Source organism: Giraffa tippelskirchi, chromosome 9, assembly GCF_054371585.1.
Source record: "Giraffa tippelskirchi isolate mGirTip1 chromosome 9, T2T-mGirTip1v1.2.pri, whole genome shotgun sequence".
NCBI lineage: Eukaryota > Metazoa > Chordata > Mammalia > Artiodactyla > Giraffidae > Giraffa > Giraffa tippelskirchi.
In genome coordinates this window covers 139,840,983-139,857,857 of record NC_137283.1, presented here as the reverse complement: position 1 = coordinate 139,857,857, position 16,875 = coordinate 139,840,983, and the positions used below count along the sequence as shown (strand labels likewise).

The 16,875-nt window shown below is 40.4% G+C and overlaps 1 protein-coding gene across 1 annotated transcript; it reads left to right on the top strand.

The window, feature by feature from the left end:
• The first annotated feature begins 1,614 nt into the window (after nucleotides 1–1,614).
• PERP (p53 apoptosis effector related to PMP22) lies at nucleotides 1,615–16,664 on the top strand. Its single transcript, XM_081526695.1, has 3 exons — nucleotides 1,615–1,981; nucleotides 12,865–13,005; nucleotides 15,139–16,664. Exons 1-3 carry the CDS (start codon nucleotides 1,795–1,797, stop codon nucleotides 15,363–15,365), a joined length of 555 nt encoding a protein of 184 aa, XP_081382821.1. The 5' UTR covers nucleotides 1,615–1,794; the 3' UTR covers nucleotides 15,366–16,664.
• The last annotated feature ends 211 nt before the right edge of the window (nucleotides 16,665–16,875 follow it).

Here is a 16,875-nt window from a genome sequence, read left to right as displayed (position 1 = left end):
TGCTATAAAAATATTGAATCCCTATGCTGTATACCTGAAACTAATATTGTAAATCTTCAATAAAAAGAAAAGAAAAAGTGATTCAGAATATATCTTTGGGGGTACAAGGTAAGATATGACCCTCATTGGCTGTTCTTCATGATTTGCCCAAGGAGGGGTTGTACAGATACTGAGAACTTGTTTCTCCTCAGTACCACTCCCAGCTGCCACCTCACCCTGCTAGCCACACCTGAGGAGCTACGGTGGTAATGGAAGCAGAGTCAGGACACCAGAGGTGAGACTTTAGTTGGCGGTTGCATGCTGACAGGTGGTTTTTGTTTCGAGAAACCTCAAAATAGTAAATGAAAAGGGTAGATGGAAGGGGGTCTAAGTAGAGATCTGGGCTAAGGAGTGGACGGCAGCCAAGGGGACCTGAATTTATCTGGAGAAGTGGTTAAAGCACTTGCACGACTGAAACTCTCTCTTGCTCAGTCACTTCAGTCGTGTCCAACTCTCTGCGACCCCATGGACCACGGCCCGCCAGGCTCCCAGGTCCATGGGATTCTCCAAGCCAGAATACTGGAGTGGGTTGCCATTTCCTTCTCCAGTGATAAAGGATGAAGTGAGTGAAGTCGCTCAGTACTGTCCGACTCTTTGCCACCCCATGAACTGTAGCCTACCAGGCTCCTCTGTCCATGGGATTTTCCAGGCAAGAGTATTGGAGTGGGTTGCCATTTCCTTCCCCACCACCACTGAAACTAGCATTTGTTAATTTCAGTGTGTTTGCCAATAAAATGTTTACCGTGCTCCCTTTAAGACCCAGGCACAGGGCAGGCACCAGGGATACACAGATCATTAAAACAAGGTCTCTCTGTCAAAGAGTTGGCACCCGAGTGGAGAAGGCGGGAATGTAAACAGTTTTGAGTCTGAAGCAGCTGAGGTACAAGGTACAAAGGTGGAGCTCAGCAGGAAGTGCCCACCTCTGCGGGGGAGGGTCAGGGACAGGGTCCTCGGTTGGGTACCCGCTCAAAGAAAGTGCGGCTGTGTGTGTGTATGTGTGTGTCTGTTAGTCACTCAGTCGTATCCGACTCTAGAATACTGGAGTGGGTTGCCATTTCCTTCTCCAGGGGATCTTCCCCACCCAGGGATCAAACCCCGGTCCCCTGCATTGCAGGCAGATTCTTTGCCATCTGAACCACGAGAGGAAGCCCTTGGGATTACCAGGGAAGTTCTTGGGGAGGCTCAGGCACCGGGTGCTCGGTTCGGTACATGTGCTCAAACACGCGCTCAAACGGAGTGCGACAATGACCCATGTCCAGTTTGAACACTCATCTCAAATGGCTGGAAACTTATATACAGTATTGTTGAAAATCAGACCACGATCCGACTTCAGGGGTTGAATACTTAACTGGTGATGCGCAGATTAAAATGTGTACACCTTGAAGCACAGAGAAGAAAAGCGTTGGATGCGAGGGGACTAAGTGACAGGGGGAGACGAGACTGTGGCTCCCAGAGGCTCCAGGCCGCTCGCGGGCAGGGTTAGGCTCACCCACACCCGCTGTAACCTGAGCTCGGCCCCGCCTCCCCTGCGCGCGCCTAGGAGGGCCGGCCGGGCAGGTCCGGGCGGCGCGCTCTGAGTCACCGGAATCTAGGTGGGGCGGGCGCCGCGCCCCCGCTGCCAGCTCGGAGCCGCGTCCTCCAAGAGCCGCCTCCTCGCGGCCTCTTCCCTTTTGTCGCGCTGCCCGCGCTCGAGGACCACTCTCCGCCGGTGTCCGAGCCTCGCGCGCTGCTCTCCTCCCCGCTGCCGCCGTCGAGATGCTGCGCTGCGGCCTGGCCTGCGAGCGCTGCAGGTGGATCCTGCCGTTGCTCCTGCTTAGCGCCATCGTCTTTGACATCATCGCGCTGGCCGGCCGCGGCTGGCTGCAGTCGAGCGATGACAGCCAAACGTCCTCGCTGTGGTGGCATTGTTTACTAGAAGTCTGCGACAGCCTCATGGAATATGGTGAGTGCCGCCGCCTCCGTGAAGTCCTCCGGGCGGCGGCTGGGGCGATCGCCCGCGCCCAGGGAGTGCGGAAGTCACTCAACGGGAATGGACTAAAACAGGGTCGAGAAGGGCCTAAACAGGGTCGGGGGGCTAATGGGTGATTCAACAAAAATCTCTTCAGAGCCTGGGTTCATACATCGGACCCGTACAAAATCAAGCAGTAGCAGCCTTGAGTGGCCAAAACCCAAGCTCGACATTGGAGGACAATGACCCTAGTTCAAACCACATTTATTCGTAGTTTGTACAGCAAAAGGTGATCTCAGCCATTTGAAAAGGGTTTGATGAGTAAATACAATGAACAAAGTATATTTTCTTGGATACCTACTGAAATTTATTCCCCTTCCGTGGCCTCCTTTGGTTCTTCTTATGCTTAAAATACAAGTACTAAAAGTGCTACCTTCCCTAATTCGCTATACTATTCAACTTGAACTAAGAGAAAGCAGCTCTTCTTCCTTAAAAAAAAAACAAACCAAAAACAAAAACCCTTTCTGTCCAAGTTTTAGCAGTGGTAATTTCAGTAGATATTGCAGTGTTTAACGCTGCAGTGTAATTCTTGTTAGAGGGAGAGTTTGGCTCAAGTCCAGCATTGCTGTTTAGAAAACTTTATTTCAATTTCGATTTGAAATCTAAAAAGCAAACACATCTTCTACACTAGCGAAATGAAACGGAGCTGACAAATTTAAAATACTGCAGATAGAGTATTTTCTTTTTCCAACGTGGGGGGATTTCCTGCCTACTAGTTAGCTGACAGAACCCGAGCAGGAGTTGCCCTGGGCTGGTACCGCCCCCAGCTTACTGGTAGGTGGGAAGAACTCCTGGGGTCTATTGTAATTAGCGACGTGTGTGGGGTCTGAGAAAAGAGGGTTTAAGTAGGAGCATAATCAGAAGCTTAAAGCCAGGTACTACTGAATGGGGCCTTACTAACTGAGTTTAATAGTTTTAAACCGAGAAAGAAAGCTATCCTGCTTTTTACCCCATTGTCTGGTAGGGCCTTTGACTTGCCCCCTACCCCTAAACTGGCCCAGGGCTTCAAACCAAATTCTGTTTATCTTGAGGTCCTGTATCAGGGGCTTGGTGCTTTATCTTATCCACTGTGGAATTACCTGGAAGTTCCCACATGGAATCCACCACATCCCCCAACCCCCACACACAAAGGAGGCATGGCCCTTGTCAGGAGGTAAATGTAAAGACTAAATGAAATTCCTACTTTCCTTGAAGTCTGTTTTTCCTCTCTTAAAGCACAAACAGCCCACCTGCCATGGTTTGTATTACCTGCAAGTCTTTTAGGTTTTCCAAGCAAGTTAATTTCTTTGAAATAACATATGTGTATATTTGGTTAAAATGCAGTCAGGTTCAGTATCGTACAGGGGATTTAGCAGGCCTTCTTAAAACAGGTGTGTTTTTAAACTGACTTTGGTCTTTATGTCTCACTGCAAAGACTAATACAGACCCAACGAATATTCAGTGATGCTGGGCATGTGAATTAAGAAGGTTAGTGAGCCAGTCAGGAGAAGGGTGCAGGCAGAGCCTACATCAGCACTATTGCTGGGACACGATCTGGCCTGCAAAGGCTCTGGCTGTGACCACAGCCCTCTTGTGAAACTGGCACAATGCAGTTTTTATTTTTCTTGACTTGCAGGATGAACTCACCTTCTTAGGGTGTGGTGCTTCTAACCTCAGGCTGATTGAGTGCTTTGTATAAAGAAGGGAGTAAGCAGATTCTATTTCTGTTTTCTAATTTTTTAATTAGACAGGAGTCTAAAGCATTAACTTTTTTTAATTGTAAAGAAAGTACAGATCCAGTGAATAGTTTGGTCTTTGGAAAAGTGCAGTTTTCCAAGTGAGTCTTGAGAAATCTAGTACTATCTTTGTGATTTTCACAAGTGGGTGGTGGTAGCCTTCACATTCCAATTTAGTTATTCCTGACCTTTGTAAAGATAACCAAGTGCCTAGAAGGTGTTAGACACAGCTTTTGCTCAAGCCCTAGAATCAAATGAATCCACTGTCAATAGGTGACCATCAGTTCAGTTCAGTTCAGTCGCTCAGTCGTGTGCGACTCTTTGCGACCCTATGAATTGCAGCACGCCACGCGTCTCTGTCCATCACCAACTCCCAGAGTCTACCCGAACCCATGTCCATCGAGTTGGTGATGCCATCCAACCATCTCATCCTCTGTCGTCCCCTTCTCCTGCCCCCAATCCTACCCAGCATTATAGGTGACCATGGGAAGAAGAAAATAGCTATGAATTCACAAGAGGTCCATCCCGGGCCATTGATGTCAAAGATGGTTAGAATGATTATTATACTTTCACTCCATCTCCTGCCAGGGACTGTTGTCTAATTTTGCCTCACAGGTATAGAAATTGTGTATTTCTACACGTTAGGTCGACTATCTAAGTGTCTGAACTCTTGAGATTTTCAGATAGCTTCAGTAAGTCCTTGCCGAAAAAAATACATTCACATGAGGTCATACTTTATCTAAAATACACTGAGCAGTTTACACATACTCCCACGTATGTACAAACATGACAAAGAGTAAGGTTGATGGCTCTAATTAAAATATCTCAGTGTAGAGAATTAAGTAAGTACCTCCACTTTTTAAAAGTTTCTTGTGGTTGACCATTGTAACACTTAAGAAAGTATACCTTTGTATTACAAAGTGCTTCACTATCACTTTTATTTGCTGATATTTATAACATTGATTTATTTTGGTATTAAAGACCTGTGTTGTTACTGGTAGGTATCGGCAATAATACTAAATAATATATAGGCTTCTTTTCATAAAGGTAAATAGTTCCTTAGAATTATGTAAAAAGCAGAATGTTATATTCTTCACTGTCATTAACAGTTTTAAGAATTTAAAAAAATGATGTATCCACTTCATTTTTCCTCATCAATAAACCGAATTAAACACTGAATATTTTCTTTTACATTATAGTAACAACTAAATGGGGCTTCCCTGGTGGCTCAGTGATAAAGAATCTGCCTGCAATGCAGGAGAGGAGGGTTCAGTTGGGAAGATCTCCTGGAGAAGGAAATGGCAACACGCTCCAGTATTCTTTTTTTCACTCCAGTATTCTTGCCTGGGAAATCCCGTGGACAGAGCAGCCTGGGGGGCTACAGTCCGTGGGTTCGCAAAAGAGACAGATATAATTTAGTAGCTAAACAACAACAACTAAATAAATACACATACTTGTTTGAATTTTTTTTTTTAAATCAAGTTTTCTAATCCTCAAAACAGGAAAAGAAAAATCTAGATTTAAATGCTGAAACAGTCATTCAAATTTCATGTATAAAGAAAATGCAAAATTAAATTTGAATCCGTGTTCACAGATGGTATTTTTGCATTGCTGGCACCTTCTTTTCCAGTTCTAAGAAAGAGTAGATCAGGAGGATATTTTCAACTTCAGAGATGTAGATTTCCAGTCCTAAGCAAGCTCTGACTCGCTCAGGGTGGAGAGTAATGGAGTTAAGTTTATGGATCAGTTACTGGGATAAGAAAGATGAATTTATGCTCCAAGAACGACAGTGGCAAGTCTGAGTGGCAGCAAGGGAGAACCTTTGTCTTCGATCTCAACTCAGAAGGGCATAGCCTCATTTTTACCAATGATACCACATTGAAAGTTTTTTTTTTTTAACATGAAATCAGCTTTGAGACAAAGAGTCAGATTATTATAGGAGATAGTTTTAGATCATTTAGCCCTATGGTTTTTCAAAGTATGGAAAATGAGAAAAATAAGTACGAAGATAACAGGTGTTCACTGGGCTAAATTCAACTTAAAGGATTTCATTTTGAGATTATATTCTTGTGGCTTATGAAATTAGGCAATGGCAACCCACTCCAGTATTCTTGCCTGGAGAATCCCAGGGACGGTGGAGCCTGGTGGGCTGCCGTCTATGGGATCACACAGAATCGGACACGACTGAAGTGACTTAGCAGTAGCAGTAGCAGATAGATTAATCTTTTGTTGGCATGTGTTCATATTCTTATACAGTAAAACAAAAAGTTGGACACTCCATTGATTTTCATGATTAAATACATATGTATATATGTTGATTTATAAAATCTAGACATCTAGGAACCAGTGATCTTGCCTAGTTTACTCCACATTTCCTGTGCTTAGCAGTAACTACCAGAGAGCCTCAATTCCTTTTTAGTGACCTAACTTGTCTTTTCTCCCTGTAAATGGGCACAGACTCCTAGACTATCAGAATTAGGAGGGACGAAGAGTGCACCTACTCAAGATTGCTCCAAAACCTGCCCGTCAGCATCCCCTGTGATTGATCTGAGCTTTCACCCTTTGTTCAGCAACTTAATTCTCTCCACCATACTTGTTTGTTTAAAAGTACCTCTCTTGGTGGCAATGCTATATAACACAGGGAGCCCAATCTGATACTCTGTGATGACCTAGAAGGGTGGGATGGTAGGGACGAGGGAGCTGAAGAGGTACGGAATGTATATATAATTATGGCTTATTTGTATTGTTGTATGGCAGAAACCAATACAACATTGTAAAGCAATTATCCTCCAATTAAAAAAAAAGAAGTACCTCTCTTTAACACTGACCAGAGCTGATGTGCTTCTCTGTAAATTCTTCTTTCTAGCCTTCTAACAGCAGACAGATTTTCAGACATTTGAGGGCAGATCCCAAATTTGCTACTAGTTATCTTTTCTGAGTTCATACACAATTTCCTGTATTTTCCCATCTTCCTGTGTAGGATAGTTTCCCCACTCAGACTTTAAAAGAAGATGGTCAAGGATTCTGTAAAGACCAATGGGCACCAGTTATCATCTGGCTCAGTTTAGAGGGGGTGGGAATGTGGAGCATGTAAAGAATCTCACACCTACCCTGGAATCTCCCCCCAGTGACCCCCGCCCCCACCATTCTTCCTTTAAGCCATTCCTTTCCTGCCTCCAAACCTTTCAGAATCGCTCTTCCTATGCCGATTTTTTTGGAGGCCTGTACTGAGTTATCTTCTAGATTTTTACTACTAATGTGTCGCAGACCATCAGCATCTGCATTATTGGGGAGGTTACTGGACACTCAGTGTCTTAGGCCCATGTACTGAATTGGAATCTGTATTTTAACTAGGTCCCCAGGTGACTGATTTATCAGCACTTTTAAGTTTCAGAAGCACTGGTCTGTATTACTGCAAGTCTCCCTGATGAATAGGCAACAGTCTTTTTGAATATATCATTCACCCATGCTTATGTTTATTTGTAGATAGCATCTTTTTATATTTTTAATATTGGTCTTATCCAGTTTTCAGTTCTGCTTGTGTATGACATAAAGAACTTTATAGAAACAATAGGAAGAAATCTGACAAAATCTCAGATTCACTAGGTAGGGTTTTCTGTCTTGTTCATAGATGAATCTTTTGTTCTGGAAAGGAGCCGTCCTCTGGTTGGGTGACAGTTGGTGTCTGCAGAGCACTGAGTAAGGGGCTCGGCCACAGTAGGTCTTGGTCAACATTCGGTGCTGTGTGCTCTGCTCAGTTGCTTCAGTCGTGTCCAGCTCTTTGCCACCCTATGGGCTCTAGCCTGCCAGGCTCCTCAGTCCATGGAATTCGCTAGGCAAGAATACTGGAGTGGGTTGCCAAGCCCTCCTCCAGGGGATCTTCCTGACTCAGAGATAGAACCCACGCCTCCTTCATTGCAGGCTGATTTTTTACTACTGAGCCACTAGGGAAACCTCAATATTTGGTGCCCACATGTAAAACTCATGAAGAATGCAGCAAATCCATTCAAAGAAATACTAATTTGGGGTGAAAAAGTCATGACAGGCTCCAAAATATCATCCACAATAGTAGTAGTGCTCTCCTTGTCTTAAAATAAAATTTTGTTTTTTTTTCTTTTCCACAAACTTAAGTTTGATTTATGGTTTCTAGCTTGATATTTGAGGTATTTACTTATTTTTACTTTTATTGCTCTTTTTTTATCAGTTGATCTTATTGGTCTTTTCCCAGCTGTATTTGCCTTGTAATGTCATGTTTCAGTATATAATCTCTGAAAAAAGATACAGCATTCTTCCTCATACAAAAAATTTAAAAACATTTTTTTTCTAAAACTCAGAATTTCCTTAGTGATAGCGAATGGTTTCCATGTTGTTGATTTAATGTTGAATCTTTGCAAGAAACAGCAAAATTTGATAAGCCATTCTTCACCTAAATGGATGTTTAATGAATCTTATTTAAAAGTGTATTTATAATATTGCTGGTTTCTTTGATAACATGAATTTCTCCAAGTGGTATTTAGAAAATAAACTTATGACAGAATAAATTATGAATACATATGAAACACCAAATTTGTCTTCCTTTGAGAAAACAAACAAACAAAAAAACTTTCCTGCATAGAAACTCTGTTTACCTGAAATACAGCATGCTGTCGTGGTCTCAATTCAGAGAAAGGTAATTGACAACTTCCCCAACCCCTGCACACACACACACACAAATTCTACTTATTTGAATTTAATGTTTGTATTTAATTGAATTTAATGATTGACAGTAACCATGAAAAAAAAAATCTATAGAAATGAGACTACAGTTGATAGTAGTTTTATTTCTCATGAAACTTATATGCTCCTTTTCGGCAGTGTTGCAATCTATCTTTATAAGGAGATTAATCATCTAAGTTGTTCTCAAATTTTAGTGTGGATGTAACAAATGCCAATAAAATACAGATTAGAAAAGGCAACAAAATTTACTATATAAAATATTAATGAAGGACAGAGTTATATTCAAAACAGATGAAGATGGATTGTCTTTGAAGAACTGAGGAACATCTGTTGAATTATGAAAGAAGTAGCTTTAGGACAAGTTTTAACAAGTGATGTTTTTTTCATTGGGGCTGGTAAATAGGTATAATTTAGATCAAGGTATAATATAAAATATAAATAGTTCTCAAAAGGGTTTGGTAAATTTGGGAATATTAGGCTCATTCTGGGTAATTAAGGGAGACCAAAGGTACTTAGCCTACAGACTTAACTTTTTAAAGTGTATGTCTTGGAAAATTGCCATGTTGTACGTCTACATGGCAGTTGGGCCCCTTCTCAGGCAGAATGTTGGGCTGGGAGGACCCTGCTCAGACCTGATAGGATCCATCTCACCATCTTACAATAAAATAGTCATTGACATGAGAGCAGATTGCCTTCCTTGTTATCCATCCGTCAGGACCTTCAAAACCATGTTGAGATTTCTATCTCAAATGATAGTTAAGTGATTCACTGTGGGTGTTTCCACGCTATAAGGAGCAGGTTTTACATGTTCTACTTCCAAGGCAGCCTTTCTCTAGACAAAATGTTGCTGAAGTGTCCATTTTGATTTCTCTCAGACTCAGCATTTTAAATAAGCAAGACGCTAATTGAGTTGATTTAACATAGCATAGAAAGAGTTATTAAAATGATCTGTTTATCTTTACATTCACCTGTTGATTTTAGGTGAATTGGCTTACTATTTCTATAAGTTCTTTCAAGTGCCTGAAACTAAATGTGAATTACAGCTATAGTGTCAGAGGAAGTAGTAATAGCAATAATTTAACTTTGTATTAATTTTCCTCAAATAAACAGGCAAAATGATTGATATTACTCTTTAGGAAATATCATACATTATTTAGCTATAGTTTAAAAACCTTAAGCTGTAATTGTCAAAGTTTGATTATTAAATATGCTCCCTGTTAGGATTTTTTTTTTCTGTTTTTATTGAACACTCACATTCTACTATACAATTGATCTTCATAATGTTTGTATTCCTCTGTATGCATATACAGATGTATTGCCTTTTCATTGAACAATTACAAACCTGTGAATTCAACTTAAAAGGAAAAAACAGCGTCTGCTTATTTGAATTTAATGATTGTATTTAATTGAATTTAATGATTGGCAGTAGCCATGAAAAAAATCTATAGAAATGAGACTCTAATTGGCAGTGGGTCACATACTGAAAGTTGCATGCTCTTTTCTGGCAATGCTACAGCTGTTCTTATAATAAGATTAATCATCTATCTTAGTTGTTCTCAAACTTTAGTATAAATGTAAGAAATACTAATAAAATGCAGATTCCTGGGCACTATCTTTTCAACTGTGATTCAGTGTGTCTGGAGGGACACACAGGAATCCATATTTTTTATAAGCACCACTGATGGTTTTGTGTGAGTGGTCTATGGCTTAGACTTAGAGATGGTCTTAGTTGTTCTTTCCAAAAGTGGCTCCTCTTCTCTGAAAAGTTACCTTACTCAAAGGACAAGGCAAAAGTGAGAAAAGAGAATTAATTACTCAATTTCACATTCTGGCTTTATCTATGTTGCTTTTAAAGTAAAACATTTCTTTTTACCTTGGTCCTAAAATCTCTTATTGATCTCACAGAAAGAGCAGGACTTGTAGGAAAGTAGTAAAAATTACAAACAAAACTGGACCCACTCATGGACTGTCATACCCCTGACAGTGCCACTTGGACTGTCATCCTGACAGTGCTACTAAAGAGTCATTTGTGTGAAAACATAATATTTGAGCATGTAAAAAAAAAAAAATGAGCATGCGTCTTCTACTTGAAAGAAAGTGAAAGTTAGCCGCTCAGTTGTGTCTGACTTTTTGTGACCCCGTGGACTGTAGACCACCAGCTTCTTCTGTCCATGAGGATTTCCAGGCAAAAATACTGGAGTGGGTTGCCGTGCCCTCCTACAGAGCATCTTCCTGACCCAGAGATCAAATCTGTATCTCTTATGTCTCCTGCATTGACAGGCAGGTTCTTTACCACTAGCACCACTTGGGAAGCCCTAATTGGTAGTAGAGGCAGGGTATAAACAAAGTTCCCAAGCCTTTGTTCTTTCTGCTAGTCCTTAGGTTTGTCTAACATTGACCAGTCTAGTGACCAAAATTAAGGGAGGGTATGTTTGCTAGCCAAGCTGTGTTAAAGCTGGAGTAGGACCAGCACTGAGGTGCATGCAACTCTCCTTTTCAAATTCAATAAAGAAAAACAGGTTAAGGGTGCATGTTCATTCATTAAGGAATGAGTGGACAAACATAATGTGGGCTCTCCATACAATAGAATAATTATTGGTCATAAAAGGGAATGAAGTCCTGATCCATGCTGCTACAATATAGATGAACCTTGAAAACATGCTATATGAAAGCACAGGACAGTCACAAAGGCCACATAGTATAACCTATAATTCCGTTTATAAGCACTGTATAGGGTATACAAATTTATAGAGACAGAAAGTAGATTCGTGATTGTTGGAAGCTGAAGGAAGAAGGGAGGGGGAGGTGACTGCTAACGGTCATGGGGTTTCTTTTTGGAGTGATGAAAGTTTTGGAATTGTAAATGGTGACGGCTGCACAACCCTGTAAATATAGTAAAAACCACTGAATTGTACACTTTAAGTGGATAAATTTTCCAACATGTAAATCATATCCCCAAAGAAAAAAAGAGTCATATTCTGGCTTCAGACAGGCTAGAAATCAGACTTGGCTGCCAGCTCTGTGACTCTAGGCAGGTTATCTGGACTCTCCAAGCCTCAGTTTAATCTCACTTCTAAAATAGAAATGATAACAGAATGTGAACCTTGAAGAGTTATCGTGAGAATTCAGAGAGAGAGTTAAACCATGGCAGGTTCTTAGCCCCATGCCTGGCACAAAGTGATTGCTTCATACATGTCAGTTACTACCTCTGGAGAGAAAGTTGTGTGGAAAGAGATTTTACAAATTGGTGCAGGTTGAACAGGAAGAATGATTGGCTGGAATCCTTAGCTGGGAAGTCATGGCTTTTCTCTTCCCATAGGCGCAGAGCAGAATGAGCCAGGGCTGGAGCTGTCCACAGAGATCTTTGAAACCAGAACTCAATTTCCACCTCATCCCGATTGTTTTTAGGGTGCCTGTCAATAACTGATAATTATTGTGCGACAAATTCTGAATACTTCAGAAAAAATTTAGGCAAAAATTTAGAAAGGTTGTTTGCACCTAAACTTGTTATAAAAATCATACCTACTTTACAATTAAGTTGTTTTATTTCACATCTCTGCCTAGGGGTCGCACAGAGTCGGACACGACTGAAGCGACTTAGCAGCAGCCTAGTCATAGATAGTCTGTTTTCAAAAATTATTTTTGCATGGAACCAAATCTTAATACAAAACAAAGATCCTTTTAAAGGTAATTGAAACAGTTCCTGAAGAGATTATAATTTGGATTGTTCAATACCAAAAATGTTGTTGTTTATTGTGTTGTACTGGATTAGAACTTGAGTTAATCTTTTAAATATACCTGTTTATATGGCCAATTTATCTACTTATTAAATGAGATACAGTTTAATGATGTCTACCTTTCATTTTGGAGGTATAAACATTTGTCCCCAAACTGAGGGATAAGGCATTACTGTATGCTGCTGCTGCTAAGTCGCTTCAGTCGTGTCCGACTCTGTGCGACCCCATAGACGGCAGCCCACCAGGCTCCTCCGTCCCTGGGATTCTCCAGGCAAGAACACTAGAGTGGGTTGCCATTTCCTTCTCCAGTGTATGAAAGTGAAAATTGAAAGTGAAGTCGCTCAGCCGTGTCCAACTCTTAGCGACCCATGGACTGCAGCCTACCAGGCTCCTCCGTCCATGGGATTTTCCGGGCAAGAGTACTGGAGTGGGTTGCCATTGCCTTCTCTGTATATCTCTATATTAATGTCCTACCTACGAATTGCCTATTCTTCCCTTAAAATACGGAGGTGTTTAAGTATTATTGAAAGAAAAACTGTTCTTCCACCCAAATATAATTATTCGAAAAAAAAACCTGTTGATGCTTTGTTAAGTAATTTTTAAATTTGGCATGTCTGTCGTATTAATGGCCATTTGTTTTTCCTTGTAGCTTGGGGAAGGGCAGCCGCCGCCATGCTGCTCTGTGGTTTCATCATCCTGGTGATCTGCTTCATCCTCTCCTTCTTTGCCCTCTGTGGACCCCAAATGCTTGTCTTCCTGAGAGTGATTGGAGGCCTCCTGGCCCTGGCTGGTAAGACTGTGCGCCAGCAATTCTTCATTCCTATCTGCAGTGAACACCAATATAGTAATGTCTAAGCCACAGTGAAGATCCCTGATAACACAGTTCCTGATATGCTCTCAGAAAATGTGTCCCCAAAGGCAGAAGTAACAGAGGATGTGCTTTAAGATCTTGATCCCTTTCCTCTTCTGCCTGAGATAGTGATCCAGTTCCAGGCCCCCCACCCAAGTGAGGAAGGTTGTCACTCTACCTGCGGCTGTCTCTCATAGATGACCTCAAGTCCCCAAGGAGTCAGGGCTGTGTCGCCACTGGAAGGGCAGTCTCCACAGTGATCCCAGACTGGCCTGCCATGAGCCGCATGCCTAGGGGACTGAAATGTCCCTGAACCATTGCACTTGGTGAAGAAGTTTTGCAGTCTTAGGATGCGGTGGATCATGGAAGGGTCCTCTGCAATTTAGATTTTGTAGAAATTGATCTAAACCATGTGATGAACCCAAATGGCTACATAACAATATTTTACATGTATTATGGCACATATTAGAGAAAAATGCAGAGAAGTGTTCCTTTTGTGTAGGACACAATGATTTGCACTAAATGACAGGCTTAACCAGTGAAAGTTTGCTATTTTAAGTAGGCAAGAAGCAGAGAAATGATGATCCACACCAAGATTGCCCTTCATGAGTTGCCAAAGGAGAGTATTTTAAGTTGGGAAACAGAAGCAACAAGTCAAGATATGGAAACATCTATAGCCTTTCTAGTGATTAAAAAAAAGAAATGGAAAAACTAACTTTTCTTTAGAAAAAAAAGAAACAGAAAACTAGTTAAGAATATATCTGTGGAGCTAGTAGAAAAAAATTAAGGTGAAAGGAAAGTGGCAGTGAGAACTATCCACTCCTGGACATACTCCAGGAAGCACAGCCAACTAATTGGTCCCTCTGTGAAGAGCAGCGTCTGAGTGTCACAGAACTAAAATTTGCTCATACCTTAAGTCATGGCAATGCACACATGAAATACTAAGTTAAAAAGTGCATGGCATAGCATTGTGTTCAGTCGCTCAGTCGTGTCTGACTCTGTGACCCCATGAACTGCAGCATGTTAAGTTTCCCTGTCCTTCACTCTCTCCTGGAATTTGCTCAAACTCATGTCCATTGAGTCGATGATGCCATACAACCATCTCATCCTCTGTTGTCCCCTTCTCCTCCTGCCTTCAATCTTTCCCAGCATCAGGGTCTTTTGTCATAGTTTATGGCATAGCATAGCATGTGTATACTCATTAGAGCTTTAAAAGAGAATTATGCATGTTCATTGAAAAAGACTACAAAGTAAATCTAAGAAAGCTCCTTTTATTTTTAAGCAATTTAAAATGTTAATGCATGATTAATAATAATTGTAACAATGTGACTCTTATATTAAGTTTAGAAATCTTTTTGACATGTTTCCCTTCCTGTATCTTCTATTTCACTTTTTCAAAGCACTGTGATTATTCTCTTTTACTTCTATTCTTCTAGCCTGCAATGCTCTTTTTCCTGCCCTCCATCTCTTTATTTCTATTTATTCTTCAAATTTCCCTTCCTCTGAAGGCTTTTCTACTGATTCTCCCATTGATTATTCATATCATTCTTTCATTGTTTCATTTAGTCATTCATTTATTGAATGAATATTCCAGTGGTATGTTATCAAATGTATTGAGTCTTAATTCTGTATATGTTTGTGCATACACACGTGTATGTATATATATATTATTTTTTCTAACACTGAAATATTAAATGTTTGGCACAGGAAATGCAAAGATGAAAAAAATAGGCTCTTCTCTACCCTCTTGCTTTCTATTGCACACCACAATTCAGCAATTTTTACTCTAGTATATATAATGCTTACACAGGTACTATGGAATGATTCTCTAATATTCTGCCTGTATTTCATATATTCAGTATTCTGCTCAGTGCCAGGTATCTCTGACACAAAATATTCAACCATCTTTTTTGGCTCATGATTAACTAGATTCTCCCAGCCCCTTTTGTCAGCATTATTTAGGTGGATATAACACTTAATTTTAAGGCAAAAATGTTGAGGAAGAGGAATTAATCTGTTGTTACCATGCATTCATGCATTCATACTTTGGGAATTTTTTTTCCTTCCTTTTAGCTGTGTTCCAGATCATCTCCCTGGTAATTTACCCTGTGAAGTACACTCAGACCTTTAACCTTCACCACAACCCTGCTGTCACTTACATCTATAACTGGGCCTATGGCTTCGGGTGGGCGGCCACTATTATCCTGATCGGCTGTGCCTTCTTCTTCTGTTGCCTCCCCAACTATGAAGATGACCTGCTGGGCAATGCCAAGCCCAGGTACTTCTACACGTCTGCCTAAGGTGGGGAATGAGCCGAAGAACATCACTGCTGCTGAGATAGATTCCAGAGAAAGAAACTGTTTTCCCCGGAATACTTTGAACCTGTTCTGGGGACAATGTTCATATCATTAAACTATGGTCAAAATGCTAAAATAATCTGGGGAAAGTGTTTCTTAAATGGTGTTATAGTTTCATATTCATCTTTTATATATGTTTTGTAGTGTTAAGTAAGACTTACTTCTTTTAATTAATTACCTAATTATTAAGTTGGCTAAAAAGTTCATTCAGGCTTGTCCATAAGATTGATGGGAAAACCTGAACTCACTTTTTGGCCAACTCAATACTAATATGCCAATGTTTCCTTATATCTAGCCTAACCACATAATTTATAAGGTAAAAATGAGAAGGCTTCAAAGATTTGAGTAATCTGGTTCAGTTTCTGTTCTTCCCTGATGGAATGGGTTGGGTCTATTAAGGACTAAGGAGAGGAAGAAGATACTGGTAAAAATTGTCAGTGACTAAATATTCTAAAACACATAAAAAAATTTTTTTCAAGCCTTTGGCTATTCAAAGAAGCAAAATTGGTTCCTAAATGCATGTAATTTGTGAGAATTTCTAGTGAGTATCATGAATAATTGATTTGGGGCTAAGCTTCCCATTAACTTGATATGACATCTAGGAAAGTATTCTTTCATGGCCAAAACCTGTTGCAGTAATAAGGCCTCCTTAAGCAGTGAAATCTTATGATGAAATGTTCTCTTTTAAAGTGGTTCATAGGGTGGGGGTGTGGTAGAAAGCTACTAGTAATTCTGTGCTCTTTGGTGTCTATATGCTCTAAACTAGAGTAGACTGGATTAAAAAATGGACTGGTCTAATTCATTATGACCTTTAAGTAGTATTAGGTTGTTCAGTAAAGCATTAGGAGGGCCATTCCCATCACAAAAGTAACATTAAACAGCCTAAAGAGAAGACATGGCTTGAACTTTTCATCTTTGGCTTGATTGGGCTCTAATCATGTAGACACAGCTTCTGATAGATTGCAACTGTAAGCAAAAACTTAAATATGGTTAAAAACCTGGTTTCCCTTGGTAAAGAGATTAAAAATATCGGATGTAAAACATTTAACAGGAGAATTCAGGAATGTGGGATTTCTCTGACTTGCAAATATGATATATCACATGGAATATTATTATTTTTTTTACTATTTGTACTTACATAATGAAAACCAATTCATTTTATATATCAAATTATTTTGTAAGTTGTAAAAATAGCAGTTGCAGTTTTATTATGAACTTTTCTCAATAAACCAGGTGATCTTATCTTGCTTCTAGTTTGCAGTATTTTTGGTTTTGCTTCTCCCCTCATTCCCCCAAATCTGGGGGAAGGGAATTTGTAAAAGATGTTTTGAGTTGGGTAGTAAGAACATTGGATAAAGTGAAAAGTTGCTTATATCATTTTCAAGTTTTAAGATGAACATAAAAAAAAAACACAATTTTTGATGAACTTTAATGGATTCTAGTAGTTTACTCT

Bases quoted from the DNA above. Each gene is read 5' to 3' on its own strand.
- PERP (XM_081526695.1), top strand. From the start codon at position 1,795: ATGCTGCGCTGCGGCCTGGCCTGCGAGCGCTGCAGGTGGATCCTGCCG. The intron at 1,982-12,864 runs GTGAGTGCCGCC...TTTTCCTTGTAG, and splicing joins CGACAGCCTCATGGAATATG to CTTGGGGAAGGGCAGCCGCC. The intron at 13,006-15,138 runs GTAAGACTGTGC...CCTTCCTTTTAG, and splicing joins AGGCCTCCTGGCCCTGGCTG to CTGTGTTCCAGATCATCTCC.